At 41.2% G+C, this 18323-nt stretch overlaps 1 protein-coding gene across 2 annotated transcripts; it reads right to left on the bottom strand.

Moving 5' to 3' along the window:
- Positions 1-792: 792 nt before the first annotated feature.
- Positions 793-18302, bottom strand: LOC120060265 (interferon alpha-inducible protein 27-like protein 2A). 2 transcript variants are annotated; one of them, XM_039009443.1, is made up of 6 exons: positions 18210-18302; positions 3240-3280; positions 3057-3084; positions 2909-2938; positions 1297-1461; positions 793-1170 (listed from the first exon to the last, which is right to left on the bottom strand). In XM_039009443.1, exons 3-6 carry the CDS (start codon positions 3064-3066, stop codon positions 1070-1072), a joined length of 306 nt encoding a protein of 101 aa, XP_038865371.1. In that variant the 5' UTR covers positions 3067-3084; positions 3240-3280; positions 18210-18302; the 3' UTR covers positions 793-1069. The 2 variants fall into 2 exon arrangements, with proteins under 2 accessions (XP_038865371.1, XP_038865372.1); XM_039009444.1 differs by lacking the exon at positions 18210-18302 and adding an exon at positions 16343-16464.
- Positions 18303-18323: the final 21 nt, after the last annotated feature.

Raw genomic sequence — 18323 nt, 5'->3', positions numbered from 1 at the left:
TCAGGGACTTCAGGTCACCCTTGTAATGAAAAATTTCCAAATTACCAGGTTGGGCATCTCATTTAGAATGTGAGATTACATAATAGTGGTCAGATTCATGGCCAGCTGGTCAGATAGAGGTCACAATGACTAACTGGTCATACGGTCAGAAAAATGTAATATTCTGGTCGTTATAAAGACCAACATTTTAAAGGGAATTTGTCAACCAGTTTGTGACGTCACAAAAATACATCATATTGACGTCTTTTCAACCAGATTCTGCCCACTGGGTTGCCGCTTACTTAAAAGGGTAGTCCACACAATTCACAAAATGCAGGCCTATTTGCAGACATAGTACATTCCACACTTTGGGTTGGTTTACCTAGCCACTGTCAAAGATCAAGCATTTTCTATTAAAAAGACTGGAAGTGAATACGTTATTTTACATGTAAATGCCCAAATCAGTGATCTCAAAGAAACGTCAATTCAAGACAATAAACTGATTTATTTAACGAGGCAAGTCAGTTAAGAACAAATTCTTATTTACAATGACAGCCTACCCCAGCCAACGCTGGGCCAATTGTGCACCGCCCTATGGGACTCCCAATCATGGCCAGATGTGATACAGCCTGGATTCGAACCAGGACCTGTAGCGGCGCCTCTTGCACTGAGATGCAGTGCCTTAGACCACTGCACCACTTAGGAATGGGCCCCCATCCACATTAGTTGGCCTACCATTATTTTTATAGCTTATAAATCTGCAATCACAAATGTCATTTCATACAGAAATTGAATTGACCAATAACTACAACCTCCTTGAGAAATTTAAAATATATTTACTTCAGCAAGGCATTGCAATATTCACTGATCTTTTCACATTCACTAATCAACCTCAACACATCCTCTTTATCAATCAGAAATCAATGGAAACATTCAGTAGCCTCAACACTATGCTATAGTCAACTTCTCTATCCTAAAGCTCAGCACATACAGTATGGGACAAAGACACATTTTCAGTATAATCAATTTTATTATCAATGTAATCATAGCGAGGACGAGACCCCAGCGTCAATACGGCTGAATGTTGAGGTCACCCCCTGAACTTAGAGGACACCCATCCCACCGCTCCACCGGCTGCCGTGCCTACACTTCCCACAACCGCTGTGGCCACACTGGTGAGTCCTGCAGCTCCTAGAGGAACCAGAAAAGTCCCATTTATGTCCGAACCACTAGTTAAAATCATGACCACAAGACAGTCCTGATAAATTCAGTTTCCAACTATTTACATTACATTGAAAAATACAATTTCTTGTCTACCTGCTGACTGTAGAGCAGCAACAAGACTCCCTGCTGCTACCCCACCTCCATTGGCCACGGCTGCAGAAGACATCATGCCTGCTGCGGTTGATCCAGCTGCAACCCCACCAGCACCGAACCCCATCGCTCCCAAAGCAACAGGGGCCATGAGCACTGCCGCCGTACCTGTCAGGCCCAAACAAACCTTTTAACAAGCAGACAAAAACACAGGAGTTCTGGGTCACACCTCCCATAAGGAGATATGGCACTACTGTCATGTGCAAGAGAGCAAAATTACAGTGCAGAATGGTCTTCCCACACTGTTGTTTCAATTTTAACAAACATTTGTTTTGACAATGGAGTATTTGTATAGTCCACACTACCGCTGCACTTTCATAGTTCACACTACTGTTAGTTAAGCCATGGGAAGTTCTAGAAGACTCATAGTCGGTCCTCTGAGGAGTAAGACTTGACTCTGCTGCACCAGACAGATCAGATCTCCACCAGACCTGAGAAAGGGCCATAAATCTAGCCTGCCAGAGTAAGTTTCTCTCTATCTAGAGAGATGTACATATACACATATGTTTGTTGATTTGTATATGCTGCTATGTGAATATCCTTTGTTCCTGAGATATATATATATAAACTCAGCAAAAAAAGAAACGTCCTCTCACTGTAAACTGTGTTTATTTTCAGCAAACATAACATGTGTAAATATTTGTATGAACATAAGAGTCAACAACTGAGACAAACTGAGCAAGTTTCACAGACATGTGACTAACAGAAACGGAATAATGTGTCCCTGAACAAAAGGTGGGTCAAAATCAAAAGTAACAGTCAGTATCTGGTGTGGCCACCAGCTGCATTAAGTACTGCAGTGCATCTCCTCCTCATGGACTGCACCAGACTTGACAATTCTTGCTGTGAGATGTTACCCCACTCTTCCACCAAGGCACTTGCAAGTTCCCATGCATAAGGCCCGGTCACGCAGATAAGCAGGGACCTTGGGCATCTTTCTTTCGGTGTTTTCAGAGTCAGTAGAAAGGCTTCTTTAGTGTCCCAGGTTTTCAAAACTGTGACCTTAATTGCCTACCGTCTGTAAGCTGTTAGCGTCTTAACGACTGTTCCACAGGTGCATGTTCATTAATTGTTTATGGTTCTTTGAAAAAGCATGGGTAACAGTGTTGAAACCCTTTACAATGAAGATCTGTGAAGTTAATTGGATTTTTACGAATTATCTTTGAAAGACAGGGTCCTGAAAAAGGGACGTTTATTTTTTTGCTGAGTTTATATCTACGTACAAATATATATTAATACTGTCATATCTATACATGTTTATTTCATTTTAGAAGAAGTCTGTTCCTAAATAACTGAAGAGCGTGTGTGTTAAGACTATGGGTGGTGGTAAAACTCTGGACATGAACATATCTGCATGGTTCTTGCCGGACCGCCTGTAGTGGGGTCAGACCAAAGTAGAGTCAGCATTATGTGGTGGGGTCAGACCAAAGTAGCATTAAGTCACTAATGGGTGAGGGCATGTACAGCCAATCGCACAGATGGCTCCAGCTAGCTGTTTTTACAGTCGTATCTGCAACAGTTCATGCTTAGAAGAATTGATTAAAGGATACTTTACCAGTTCCAACTGCCATGGCAATCACAGATACTAAATAGAGGAACAAGCATACATGTGTCATCATCATTATAGTTAACTAATGCAATATTATTCTTCGACAAAGCAATTACATTGCCAAAACTTACACCAAACAATGAACTATACTCACCAGACACCATTTTCTTGGATTCAAATAGCTAAAAGTGTGATAGAGATTCAGTTAATGTTGTTGTTAGTGACAAAAGATCTGCCAGCATTCTCACTTAGGCTATATCAGAAGGACACTGCTGGTACAACACTAAAACATAGAATACAGCATTATAACAGAATAAATCAAATATGGACATTTTACCTTCCCGTTTTAGGCGTTGTTCAATGGAGACTCTTGGTAGGCTATAATAAATTACAAAAAAGCAGACAAATCAAAATAAGACCACTTCTTGTAAGATCACATTCGGTTTCAAAATGTTTATTATGATCAAGTCCAGAGTACAGTCAATAACTCTGTGGTTGCCTACAGTGAGTCAGAGCTGTAACTGATCTACTGGACAAATACATTTATGAAAGCTTCGGAGTTTAACAGCATTGGCATCCAATATGTTGCATTACCGCCCCCAACTGGACTACAATATCAACCCATTACACTGATACAAAAGGGAAAAGGATTACCAAAGATGTACTACAACTAAACCAAGATAAACCACAGCCTGCCGTTTAAAATGGGAACAAACGAGTCAGTAGGCAGAACAAGAAAGGGGGTGGGCAGAGCCAAGCACCTAGCTCCTATCTGCTTATTTCCGTTAGGGAAAGACTGCTCTGAAATGCACATGTGCAATAACGCAATACGCCTTTGCACTCCTAAACAAAGCAATTTAACAACTTTTACAAAAGGGTAAACTCTACAAAACTTTGTCCACTCTGTTCATAACATATTCTAGTTTTGAGAACAGAAAAATTGTATTGAGATCAAATATTTCATTGATGAGAAAATGTGCAGAATGTCAGCCAAAATCCATCTCGTTCCACCTGCTCTCATATTTGGTAGTGGGTAGAAACACCAAGCGGATGATCCACATTTATACCTCCAGTGAAATATCTGTCATTGTTCTGTGGGATTACTCCACCTCTGATATCATAGCGGTCCACAAACCAACATTTAAAGTCCACCTACTGTGTTGAATGTACGATCAATCATGATATGCCCAATTCTGAACTACCATGAAAATAAAAAAACAGGTGCATCCATGTCAGATCCATCAGTCTGACAGTAGGTCCACTTACTACAGGTGCATCCATGTCAGATCCATCAGTCTGACAGTAGGTCCACTTACTACAGGTGCATCCATGTCAGATCCATCAGTCTGACAGTAGGTCCACTTACTACAGGTGCATCCATGTCAGATCCATCAGTCTGACAGTAGGTCCACTTACTACAGGTACATCCATGTCAGATCCATCAGTCTGACAGTAGGTCCACTTATTACAGGTGCATCCATGTCAGATCCATCAGTCTGACAGTAGGTCCACTTATTACAGGTGCATCCATGTCAGATCCATCAGTCTGACAGTAGGTCCACTTATTACAGGTGCATCCATGTCAGATCCATCAGTCTGACAGTAGGTCCACTTATTACAGGTGCATCCATGTCAGATCCATCAGTCTGACAGTAGGTCCACTTACTACAGGTGCATCCATGTCAGATCCATCAGTCTGACAGTAGGTCCACTTACTACAGGTGCATCCATTTAAGCTCCAATGGGCGACACTGTCAGTTCTAACAATCTGTTCTACGGCCTCTGCAAATGATACATCTTGACTGATCCTTCATCTCTGAGCCTCTCTGTACCTGACATCCACCAAATGTTGCAGTGTTCTCTCCCACAATTACTGCACTTAACCTTCACATTGCTTCCACATTCACTGTAATCATGAGCCCCTCCACACATCTTTTCTTTACATTGAACAGATACATGTCCCATTCTCTGGCATTTAAAACACAGCAGTGCATGAGACAAATTCTCTAATATTGAAATGAAGGAACCCTATCTGTACTTTCCCCAACAAGACTTTGTCAAACCACAGCAGCACTGATAACCTTTCACTTCTTTGACCCTCTTTCCTACTGATCAACCTTTTGGCCTCAATCACTCTGCCTCCCTTCACATTATCTTTAACATCATCTGTGAACATAGATATCGGGACCCCAGTGATGACCGCTCAATCTAGCATAAGCACCAGGGACATGACTTTTAATCTTCTTCCCATTAACCTTTTCCATTTGCAGAATCTAACACACAATATTAATATCTACCATTTCCAATGAACCAAGCTAACTCCCCTTCACTTACCTCTTTCTCTATGGCATTATTTAGTCAGATAGGGTGTAAGTGAGGCCCATTACTATACCTCAAACAACTGAAAATAAATAGTCACCTTGGTGGACTCCCAAATGCTGCTGCTAGGACTGCCCAATTCTGATATTTTTTTAACTTCGTCTTTTGACCAATCAGATCAGCTCTGAAAAATATCTGATACAAAAAGACCTGATGTAATTGCTCAAAATACCAATTAGTAATAAAAACAATTGGGTTGCCTGTGTAAACACAGCCTTCTTGGCTTATTTGGTGTTTGGCAACCAACTTCACAGGTTCTCCTTGATTAGTTAAAATCATGTGCACCTGAGTCAGACTGCTAGAGTGAAATGCCACCAAATGACAATTAGCAGTTAGTGCGTGCAATTGGTAATCAGTGCAGGTGTGGTGATACTGATGGTTTGTTGGGACTGATGTTTTTTTTTTTTCATAGCAGGTTAGAAGTAACGTAGCAGGTTAGGAGAACTAAATCAAATTGTATTTGTCACACGCGCTGAATACAACAGGTGTAGACCTTACTGTGAAACGCTTACTTACAAGACCTTAACACTCTTTGTTTCTTAAAACTGCATTGTTGGTTAAGTATTTACTGTTTTATAAGACAAATAAGCAATAATTAATGTGCAACAAAAAAAGTATAGCGAGGCTACATACAGGGGGTACAGAGTCAATGTGCGGGGGCACCTGTTAGTCGAGGTAATATGTACATGTAGGTAGAGCTGAAGTGACTATGCATGGATAATAAACAGAGTAGCAGCAAGTGTAAAAATGTGGGTGAGGGGGACAATGTAAATAGTCCGGGTAGCCATTTCATTAGCTGTTCAGGAGACTTCGCGCTCCGGTACCGCTTGCCGTGCGGTAGCAGAGAGAACAATCTATGACTAGGGTGGCTGGAGTCTTCGACCATTTTTTGGGCCTTCCTCCGACACCACCTTGTATAGAGGTCCTGGATGGCAGGAAGCCTACTAATACAAAAGGTTAGGATAATTGATGTAGCAAGTGAAGAGAATGAGGTTTAGGTTACTGTTAGGCTTAGCTAAGATGCTACATTACACTTTAGTCATTTAGCAGACACCCTTATCTGTGCATACAGTTTCATACTTTTTATTCATACGGGTCCCGTGGGAATCAAATCCACACCTCTTGCATTACTTCATGCTCTCGCACAGGGGATTATTTCACTAAACAGTTTCCCATGCATTGTCAATAAGGTTTCTAAACTAACCCAGATGTAATATAATTCCGGCCACTGGTTGGTTTTCTGGCAATACTCTGATTTCCCCATAAAGAACGCTATAAACAGGAAGAGGTGCATATTATTCTGGCCACATGTTGCTTGCGGTCCAAACACTTAAAAGACACACCCTCGTCTTATGCCCTTGGGGTAATCCCCGAAGCGAGGGTGGTCCAAATCAAATTTTATTTGTCACATACACATGGTTAGCAGATGTTAATGCGAATGTAGCAAAATGCTTGTGCGTCTAGTCCCGACCATGCAGTCATATCTAACCTAACAATTTCACAACAACTACTTTACACACACGTGTGAAGGAATGAATAAGAATATGTACATAAAAATATATGAATGAGCGATGGCCGAACGGCATAGGCAAGATGCAGTAGATGGTATAGAGTACAGTATATACATATGAGATGAGTAATGTAGGGTATGTAAACATTATATAAATGTGGCATTGTTTAAAATGGCTAGTGATACATTTATTACATACATTTTTTCATTATTAAACTGGCTAGAGAGAAGTCAGTATGTTGGCAGCAGCCACTCAATGTTAGTGATGGCTGTTTGACAGTCTGATGGCCTTGAGATAAACAGCTTCTTTCAGTCTCTCGGCCCCCCTTTGATGCACCTGTACTGACCTCGCCTTCTGGATGATAGCGGGGTTAACAGGCGGTGGCTCAGGTGGTTGTTGTCCTTGATGATCTTTTTGGCCTTCCTATGACATCGGGTGGTGTAGGTGTCCTGGAGGGCAGGTAGTTTGCCCCATCGGTGATGCGTTGTGCAGACCTCACTATCCTCTGAAGAGCCTTACGGTTGTGGGCGGAGCAGTTGCCGTACAAGGCGGGGATACAGCCCGACAGGATGCTCTCGATTGTGCACCTGTAAAAGTTTGAGTGCTTTTGGTGACAAGCCAAATTTCTTCAGCCTCCTGAGGTTGAAGAGGTGCTGCTGCGCCTTCTTCACAACGCTGTCTGTGTGGGTGGACCAATTCAGTTTGTCCGTGATGTGTACGCCGAGGAACTTAAAACTTACTACCCTCTCCACTACTGTCCCGTCGATGTGGATAGGGGGCTGCACCCTCTGCTGTTTCCTGAAGTCCACGATCATCTCCTTTGTTTTGTTGACGTTGAGTGGGAGGTTATTTTCCTGACACCACACTCCGAGGGCCCTCACCTCCTCCCTGTAGGCCGTCTCATCGTTGTTGGTAATCAAGCCTACCACTGTAGTGTCGTCTGCAAACTTGATGATTGAGTTGGAGGCGTGCATGGCCACACAGTTATGGGTGAACAGGGAGTACAGGAGAGGGCTGAGAATGCACCCTTGTGGGGCCCCGGTGTTGAGGATCAGCGGGGTGGAGATGTTGTTACCTACTCTCACCACCTGGGGGCGGCCCGTCAGGAAGTCCAGGACCCAGTTGCACAGGGCGGGGTCGAGACCCAGGGTCTCGAGCTTAATGACGAGTTTGGAGGGTACTATGGTGTTAAATGCTGAGCTGTAGTCGATGAACAGCATTCTTACATAAGTATTCCTCTTGTCCAGATGGGTTAGGGCAGTGTGCAGTGTGATTGCGTTGCCTGTGGACCTATTGGGGCGGTAAGCAAATTGGAGTGGGTCTAGGTTGTCAGGTAGGGTGGAGGTGATATGGTCCTTGACTAGTCTATCAAAGCACTACATGATGACAGAAGTGAGTGCTACGGGGCGATAGCTAAGGTAACTGAACTAAATGACTATCTTGGGAACAGGAACAATGGTGGCCATCTTGAAGCATGTGGGGACAACAGACTGGGATAGGGATTGATTGAATATGTCCGTAAACACAGCCAGCTGGTCTGCGCATGCTCTGAGGACGCGGCTGGGGATGCCATCTGGGCCGGCAGCCTTGCGAGGGTTAACACGTTTAAATGTTTTACTCACGTTGGCTGCAGTGAAGGAGAGCCCGCAGGTTTTGGTAGCGGGCCGTGTCAGTAGCACTGTATTGTGCTCAAAGCGAGCAAAGAAGTTTAATTTGTCTGGGAGCAAGACATTGTGGTTCGCGACGGGGCTGGTTTTCCTTTTGTAGTCCGTGATTGACTGTAGACCCTGCCACATACCTCTCATGCCTGAGCCGTTGAATTGTGACTCTACTTTGTCTCTATACTGACGTTTAGCTTGCTTGATTGCCTTGGGAGGGAATAGCTACACTGTTTGTATTCGGTCATGTTTCCGGTCACCTTGCCCTGATTAAAAAGCAGTGGTTCGCGCTTTCAGTTTTGCGAGAATGCTGCCATCAATCCACGGTTTCTGGTTGGGGAATGTTTTAATAGACGCTGTGGGTTCAACTTCACCGATGCACTTGCTAATAAACTCGCTCACCGAATCAGCGTATTCATCAATGTTATTGTCCGGCGCTATGAGGAACATATCCCAGTCCACGTGATCGAAGCAATCTTGAAGCGTGGAATCCGATTGGTCGGACCAGCGTTGAACAGACCTGAGCACGGGCGCTTCCTGTTTTAGTTTCTGTCTATAGGCTGGGAGCAACAAAATGGAGTCATTGTCAGATTTTCCGAAAGGAGGGCGGGGAAGGGCTTTATATGCGTCGAGGAAGTTAGAATAACAATGATCCAGAGTTTTGCCAGCCTGGGTTGCGCATTCGATATGCGGATTAAATTTAGGGAGCCTTGTTTTCAGATTAGCCTTGTTAAAATCCTCAGCTACAATAAATGCAGCCTCAGGATATGTGGTTTCCAGTTTACATAGAGTCAAATGAAGTTCTTTCAGGGCCGTCGATGTGTCTGCTTGGGGGGATACACACTACTGTGATTATGATCGAAGAGAATTCTCTTGGTAGATAATGCGGTCGGCATCTGATTGTAAGGAATTCTAGGTGAATTCATGTCTTCATGTCTTTCGGAATAGGACAAAGTAGGTGAAGAAAAGGAATTCAGTTCCTGTATGTTGTTATGATCACACCACGTCTCGTTAATCATAAGGCATACACCCCCGCCCTTCTTACCAGAGAGATGTTTGTTTCTGTCGGCGCGATGCGTTAAGAAGCCAGGTGGCTGTACCGACTGATGACGTATCCCGAGTGAGCCATGTTTCCATGAAACAAAGAACATTACAATCTCTGATGTCTCTGGAAGGCAACCCTTGCTCGGATTTTGTCTACCTTGTTGTCAAGAGACTGGACATTGGCGAGTAGTAAGCTCGGGAGCGGTGAGCCCGTCTACGGAGCCTGACCAGAAGACCGCTCCGTCTGCCCCTTCTGCGGCGCCGTTGTTTTGGGTCGCCGGCTGGGATCCGATCCATTGTCCTGGGTGGTGGACCAAACAGAGGATCCGCTTCGGGAAAGTCGTAATCCTGGTCGTAATGTTGGTGAGTTGACATTGCTCTTATATCCAATAGTTCCTCCCGACTGTATGTAATAAAACCTAAGATTTCCTGGGGTAACAATGTAAGAATAACACATTAAAAAAATACTGCATAGTTTCCTAGGAACGAGAAGCGAGCCGGCCATCTGTCGGCGCCAGAACGATTAGCCAAGCAAAGGAAGTTACACTGCTTTGCGAGTGTACAATTAAGTTCACTCCGGGGCCTGAAACACTCCATAATTCAATTAGCGACGATTGTACATCAGCTAAAAAAAAGTAAGCGAAAACATAAAAACAACAATGGAGAATTCAACATACAAGTGTAAGTAAAAACAAATGCAAATAAGTTAAATGTTCCTACTACGTAAAAAGTTAATGTTTTCGTTTGGTTATCTTTTGGAAATTGTAGAAATAAAACATTTTCCTTCAGAAGTCCCAGCTAGGCAGGCTAATGTTAGTTAGCTAATTAATTTGCTAGCTATCATACAGTAGGCATATATTAATAATTATATATTTAATATAAGTAGACATGCACTCATAATTGACTGTAGCACATATAAAGCGTGCATATAAAGCACCTACAAGCTACCGGTAGCTGAAAACACCAATCATCGCGTAATGAACGAGTGATGAATTTCTGGCCAAGGTTGGTCCATTTAAAAATCATTATATGGGGTGAGATAAGGGACATATAAGCCTAGGTAACCATACCACCTGACATGATACCAACGCCTTACTGACGTTTGCGTGACGCCTGCATCGCTTGTTAATGAAAATCATAATGTGCATGGTTTATATTAATTAAATCTTAACCATTAATGTTAGAAACTTACAATTTTCCCCGTGCAAGCAGACATTCCAACGTAGCTACCTTGAACTATAGTGTGGCCTACGGCTTGTGTATTTCCTGTTATCGCTAATGGCCTAGAAAAGATGATGCCCAATCTATAGATAGTCTTTCCCTCAACACCTGTATACAGATCTAAATGTTGTTAGCCAATCACAGACTGTTGTTACCAGTTCCACATCAGACAACCAACAAGAGTTATGTCCACGGCCTTCAGAGGAGTTTATAGGTGATTTTCGGGATCCTTGGGATGTCCATACGTCTATCAAGTATACATTTAAATTGGTTAAGTTTAGTGTTAGATTAGGGTAAGGACGTCCCAAGGAATCTGGATAGCAGTGGCCGTTCATAGAGTGAGAGACTGGCACGGTATTTGAGAGCTAGGCGGCAACACAGACATTATTATTTTTTTTTTTATATATATATATATATATAAGTGGCAGAAGCAATTTTGAGTGTCTGCCCCAGATTGTTTCCTTACTAGAGACAATGGAAAATAATTACCACAATGTCCTTGATCCAATTGAAGAGTAAGTAGGCTATATTTAAGTTGTGATCATTAGAAAATATTTAGGTCTACTGTGTTAAGGCAAATGTGGTTTATTTGAAAATAATGATTCTTTGTTGATAACGTATTGTCAAAAAGCACGTAGGCAATATTATTTACTGTGTCGATAGCGGAGTAGGCTAGTGTACAATAACGTAATTTGATGTGCTAGTATTATTTATTTTAATGGATTAAATAAACTGTAAATGAAAACTACTTTTTCACTGAAAAAAAGGAAACGAGGTACAACATGCAACTTCGATCAAAGACCTAAAATCATGCCTGACTATCACAACGGTATCTTAATATAGTGTGGTTACAGTAGTAGCCTATTATATAACAATGTAACTATGTGCTGGTATTATTTATCAATTCAATTGTAAATGTGGATGGGTACGCTATTTCATTCAATGATTACGTTATTATACAAGGTAGATACAGGAGTAGTCCATAGTCTACAATAATAATGTAATTGAATGTGTATCATTTATTTCATTGATTAATACAATTGTAAATTGGGAGGGGTAGGCTACTTCATTCAGTGTATACTGAATATATTGCTATCTCTAGGAGTATGTTAATGATGGCTTTTCAGCTGTTGAACTATGGCAATGTCAAACTCATTTCTAAATATGTTTATTTTAGTCTAGATGTGATGAGCCAGAGAAACCAATCAGCTTCACTGCAGGTGCTCAACCCACCCCCCTCAATGTTCTCCCTCCACAAGTAACCACATCCTCTTCTCCTGTTGAACTACTTTGCCACCACACTAGAAATGACTGTACATTTACCCATGCCCATCTCAGTGTAACATGATCGATCCAAGGCCTCAGCTGAATGCCTAAAATGTGAGAAATGTAAGCAAGATGCTATTGTGTGTGTGTGTATGGATGGACTTCCAAGTAAAGACTTGAGAAGATGGCAAAGGAGATAGTGATGAGAGTGAGAGCATACAGTATGAAAATAAAGACCCCTTGGGATCAAAAATAAGTGTGGGGTGCCTCATGTCTCCTTTATTCCCATTTGAGGATACTACGGTCACCCCTGGTGGAGGTTCTTGGAACACCAGGCAGATGTTTGAGTACAGAATCAAATGGTGTAAACTTAACAGGCTGAACTTGTTGAGTACACTCTTTGAGAAAGGGGTTCCAACAGGGTTCTTTGGCTGTCACCAAAGGTGAAAACTTTTTGGTTCCAGGTAGAAGTATTTTTGGTTCAATGTAGAACCCTCTGTGGAATGGAGCCCAAAAGGGTTCTCCCTGGAACCAAAAATGGTTATCCTATGGGGACAGCGGAAGAATCCTGTTAGTTTGTAGATAGCACCTTTTTAAAAAGGAGTGTAGGCCTATATTGCAGTCGTGGTTCTGTAGATATCTGTGATAAATTTATTGGTGGTGAGTTAAGAACCAGAAATACTATGAAACATCCCCACTTTATTAAGCACACATTTGCAAGCAGGAAAGTAACCTGTGTGTTGAGGCATGTGTGATCACTCAACATTGACAGGACCAACAACGAAAAATATAGTTAGGGTTTGGCCGTCAATGTAAATAAGAATTTGTTCTTAACTGACTTGCCTAGTTAAAAGGTTCAATAAAAAAAAGATGACGTCTAACTTGCACCGTTATGCAATTATTAGTAGACTAGATACGCTGCTGCTACATTGACCCCCATCCATTTGTTTTTTACAATGCTGCTACTCGCTGTTTATTATCTATGCATAGTCACTTCACCCCTAGCTACATGTACAAATTACCTCAACTAACCTGTACCCCCCACACACTGACTCTGTACCGGTACCCCCTGTATATAGCCTCATTATTGTTATGTTATTGTGTTACTTGGTAAATATTTTCTTAAACTCTTCTTGAACTGCACTGTTGCTTAAGGGCTTGTAAGTAAGCATTTCACGGTAAGGTCTACACGTGTTGTATTCGGCGCAAGTTTGATTTGAAATAGCTAATTCACGCTATGGCCTGCTATATGGAGGGGAGCCGCAGCAGTTAACTGACGTAAACAATGCAATTGCATACAATAACAATGCATATACTGTAGTATACACTTTGATTGACTTAGTGTTTTTCTTTTGCTGATTTTGTATAACGGACTTTGAGGTCACTGATACTCCACCTGATGTGGTGGAAGTTGTCAAACCAGATCAGAACGCCTTCGAAGACCACCTTCAGGCAAGGACTGAGAAGGATGTGGAGGTTTTTGACCAGGTAAAAATGATTGTCCGCTGTTAATTTATTTTCTGGCCTTCAAAGATATTTCAAATACATTGCTTATATATGAAATATAATTTCATTTATTTCTATTATCAATCAAGTTGAGTCTGAACATGGACAGGGCGCATGAGAAGGAGAGCCACCTGAGAAGAATCAAGGGGACCAAGTGCTTCGACATCTGGGTGAATAACTTGGACTGGAAGAAGGACGAAAGGAAGACGAGACCTGGGAAAGCTTGGTGCTCTTTCGCTCCTAGCTGGGGTCAACATCCGTTAAGGTGAATATAAAAATCTCAGATGATAACTACAGTTGAAGTCAGAAGTTTACATAAACAAGTTAATGACTCCAATCTAAGTGTTACAACCACTCCACAAATGTCTTGTTAACTTCTTATGGCTGCAGGGGCAGTATTGAGTAGCTTGGATGAAAGGTGCACAGAGGTGCCCATAGTAAACTGCCTGCTCCTCAGTCCCAGTTGCTAATATATGCATATTATTATTCATATTGGATAGAAAACACTCTGAAGTTTCCAAAACTGTTTGAATGATGTCTGTGAGTATAACAGAACTCATATGGCAGGCATAAACCTGAGAAGAAATCCAAACAGGTAGTGGGAATTCTGAGGCTGGTCGATTTTCAACCAAGATCTTATTGAATTCACAGCGAGATATGGATGAGTTTGCACTTCCTACAGCTTCCACTAGACGTCAACAGTCTGTAGAACCTTGTCTGATGCCTCTACTGTGAAGGGGGGCCGAATGAGAGGGGAATTAGTCAGGTCTGCCATGACCTGACCATGCTCTGACCATACGCGTTCACATGAGGGAGCTCTGTTCCATCGCTCATCTGAAGTCAAATGTAATTCTCCGGTTGGAACGTTATTCAAGATTTATGTTAAAAACATTCTAAAGATTGATTCAATACATCGTTTGACATGTTTCTACTGACTGTTACGGAACTTTTGGACATTTCGTCAACTTTTAGTGAACGCGCTTCCTGACGTTGGATTTGTTTACCAAACACGCTAACAAAAATAGCTATTTGGACTTAAATGATGGACATTACCGAACAAAACGAACATTTGTGGAAGTGGGAGTCCTGGGAGTGCATTCCGACGAAGATCAGCAAATGTAAGTGAAAATTTAAAATGCTTTTTATGAGTTTTGTTGACTGCACAATTTGGCGGGTAACTGTATGGCTTGCTTGTGTGGCTGAACGCTGTTTTCAGATTATTGAATATTGTGCTTTCGCCGTAAAGCTTTTGAAATCTGACACAGCGGTTGCATTAAGAACAACTGTATCTTTAATTCTATGTAAAACATGTATCTTTCATCAAAGTTTATGATGAGTATTTCTGTTATTTGACGTGGCTCTCTGCAATTTCTCTGGATATTTTGGAGGCATTTCTGAACATGGCGCCAACGTAAACGGAGGTTTTTGGATATAAATATGAACTTAATCGAACAAGACATATATGTATTGTGTAATATGAAGTCCTATGAGTGTCATCTGATGATCATCAAAGGTTAGTGATTAATTTTATCTCCATTTCAGCTTTTTGTGACTCCTGTCATTGGCTGGAAAAATGACTGTTTGTCTGTGATTTTGTGGTGACTTAACAATCGTTTGTGGTGCTTTCGCTGAAAAGCCCATTTGAAAATCGGACACTTTGGTTGGATTAACAACAAGTTTACCTTTAAATTGGTATAAGATACATGTATGTTTGAGGAATTTTAATTATGAGATTTCTGTTTGAATTTGGCGCCCTGCACTGTCACTGGCTGTTGTCATATCATCCCGTTAACAATGCAACAGTTTGGGCCGCCTGGCTCTTTGCGAACTAATTTGCCAGAACTTTACGTAATTATGACAACATTGAAGGTTGTGCAATGTAACAGGAATATTTATACTCATGGATGCCACCCATTAGATAAAATACGGAACGGAATAAACGTTTTGTTTTCGATGTGATAGTTTCCGGATTAGTGAAAGGTATATGGTTTAGAGAGAAATAGTCGACGCGTTATAATTCCTGTAATAACTTGCGGCTGAATTTGAAAGAGGTTCCTTCGTTATTTTACCGTTCATGTCTTCCATAGAGAATGTCTTGATCTACTTCAAATAAGGTCTGTTTCGTGCAGGCTTAAACCGCCTCAACGTTTTGATACCCGTGTAAATCTCACTAGGATAAGGTAACGTTTGTCAACATATTTTCATAAATCCACTCTACAAATGATTTTATCTTCGCTTATATTTAGCCAATATTGATCAGAGTTACCTTGTCCTATGGATATCTACACAGTTATAAAATTGGCACGGTGATGTAAGCCTACACGAAACACAGACCTTATTTTAAGTGAATCTAAAAATATCCTATGGAATAAATGAAGGATCCGCTTTTCAGATTTTGCTAGGTGTCATGGGAATTATGACTCGCACTTTGGTTGTCAATTCTTACCATGCCCATTATTAAAATAGGATTTCCTGCATATAGAAATTAAAGTTTTTGTTTTCAACATTCATCACAGGTAACTTACTCTATTTTTATTCAAACAGTTGAGAGTATTTGTCTCCTAAGCAGACTCTTCAGTATCATTGTCACAGAGCTGTGTGCGTGTGTGTATTTATGTATTATATTAAGTTAAAATAAGTGTTCATTGTTCATTCAGTATTGTTGCAATTGTCATTATTACAAAAGTGTGTGTGTGTGTATGATATATATATATATATTTTGTTTTTTAATGTTTTTTAATTAATTAATCGGTATCGGCTTTTTTTGTCCTCCAATAAATCGGTATCGGCATTGAAAAATCATAATCGGTCGACCTCTAGTGAGAACACCACTGGGTCTCTATGTATTCTCTCACCTGAATAGTCTATGTGAAGCTGGTCTTCTTCACTGAACACAAATGTGCAGCCTTGAAAGTTGCTATCCAGTCTGTAGCCATTCAGGGGCAGTGGGGGGAATGGTGGGGTCTCCTTTTGGTGAACTATGTGTCACGTTGTGATTGGAGGCTGCTAGTAAGACAGGAGGCTTTAAATGTAATCTAATGCATCTAACATAACTGCTTACATAAACAGCAAGGAAGACAACTGAACAATTACTACACTAAGAACGGTTTCATAGACATGCGTTAAACCTAGCCCTAGACTAAGCAATGCCTCTTAATGCAGATCTCCGTTGACAGGAACTTCTTAGTCTAAGACGAGGCTTCATCTCTGACTTTGTAACCGGCATGTAGTGTGTCACAAACAGCTGACTTTTCACCCTACACTCAAACTGTGTGGTTTCTCATTTTTCCTCATGGACCTGTCACCCTTATGCTGACCTCTCCTGTCACTTTGTCCCTGTTCAAAACTGTTTAGAATAAAAATAATGAGCAATCATAACTTTAGCTAGCTACTGTAAAAGGCATGTCTTAAACTACGTCACAGCTTTGAATAAACGTCCTTGTCTGGTCTGATAGGCAACTTACCGTCATAGTTGTAAAGGTAACTGGAGACGAAGTTTGAGTCCTTTTTCCAACTTGGAGGTCAGTGCTTTACTACTTGTCTTGGCCAGACGATGTACATCCCTCACTGTTATCTTTGGCAGCTCTTGCAAGCGACTTGAGTAAAACACTGCCATGGTTGGTAAGGGAGGGCGTTGGCTAATTGCTAGCCACCTTACTAGTTAGCGCGTTAATAGCTAGCTAAGAGAAAAAAGACACAGAACACAATCGAATTGCAAAAATCACTAACTGAACGGATAAACTGAATTTTCAACAACCATTATTTAAAAAAAACTATAGGAATATGATTAATATACTGAAATAATGATAAAACGAGTGACTTCGAGCCTAGTATGACTACAATCAGGCTGACAGGCTGCTATCTATTGGGTAGGAAGTGGGCGTTGCTACGTTGTACAAAAGATCTATGGAACTAATAGGAGCTGGCAGGGTGGGAAATTCCCTAAAATAAGGCGTTTTTCGTGATTACTTCAAAACTACGGCAAGTTGCTGGGAAATATGGTCATATTATGAAACTGGTCTCCACAGCGGAGGCAATGAACTAGTTATCAGAAAAAAATAGTTAATGTCATGTGTCAAGCCGACTGTTGTCATTGGTTGTTTCTTTGGAGCTAGCTAAGTTAACATTAACTAAACATCGAACTATTGTACATCGCTATATTACGTACACTTGACCTTATTTTAGCGCCCCCAAAATGTAATACTTCCAGATCAACTGTAATATGAATACCATTGTAAAGCACAATTTCTCCCCTTTCCAGCAAAATCAATAACGAGACCTTCATGCTGCCCGCCTCTGTATGATTGAAGATAGCAATGGAGCTCCGACAGGTCTTTTTTTAAATGTCGGGTGGGGAAGCGGAAAGCGAGAGATATGTCATTTATTATATATTTTACCTTTATTTAACTAGGCAAGTCAGTTAAGAACAAATTCGTATTTTCAATGACGGCCTAAGAACAGTGGGTTAACATGTGGGGAAACAGCCTTTTTCACCCGATTTGTCCATCTTATAACCTCTAAAATGTAAATAAAACACTATATAAAGAGTTCATGTCTCATTACATACCTATTTTAAGGTTTATGTCGAATTTGAATCGTGTTTCAGGTGGCGCAAAATTACTTCACAAGTTAATTGCGGTTGTCACGGTTTTTCAGTCATGATGGTGCGAAAAATGAACAATTGATTGAATTAACTATTGACGAGTAATTAACTTCACTCACCATTGATAATTTCTTGTTTTTAATCTGCGAGTTGCCGGTCCTGGTGGAAAGAGGCTGTATGGCACAGAATGAGTTGCGCCGTGACACATCACAATTTAAGATACAGCGTCAGAG

Source organism: Salvelinus namaycush, chromosome 15 (genome assembly GCF_016432855.1).
Source record: "Salvelinus namaycush isolate Seneca chromosome 15, SaNama_1.0, whole genome shotgun sequence".
NCBI lineage: Eukaryota > Metazoa > Chordata > Actinopteri > Salmoniformes > Salmonidae > Salvelinus > Salvelinus namaycush.
Note: the sequence above shows the minus strand (reverse complement) of the source record. Positions and strands in the feature narration are given on the sequence as shown.

What these genes read in the sequence shown, in the direction of transcription:
- LOC120060265 (XM_039009443.1), bottom strand. An exon ending in TGCCATGGCAGTTGGAACTG is followed by an intron (nt 1,462 to 2,908) that starts GTAAAGTATCCT and finishes TGGGCCTGACAG; the next exon opens with GTACGGCGGCAGTGCTCATG. An exon ending in TGCTGCTCTACAGTCAGCAG is followed by an intron (nt 1,171 to 1,296) that starts GTAGACAAGAAA and finishes TGGTTCCTCTAG; the next exon opens with GAGCTGCAGGACTCACCAGT.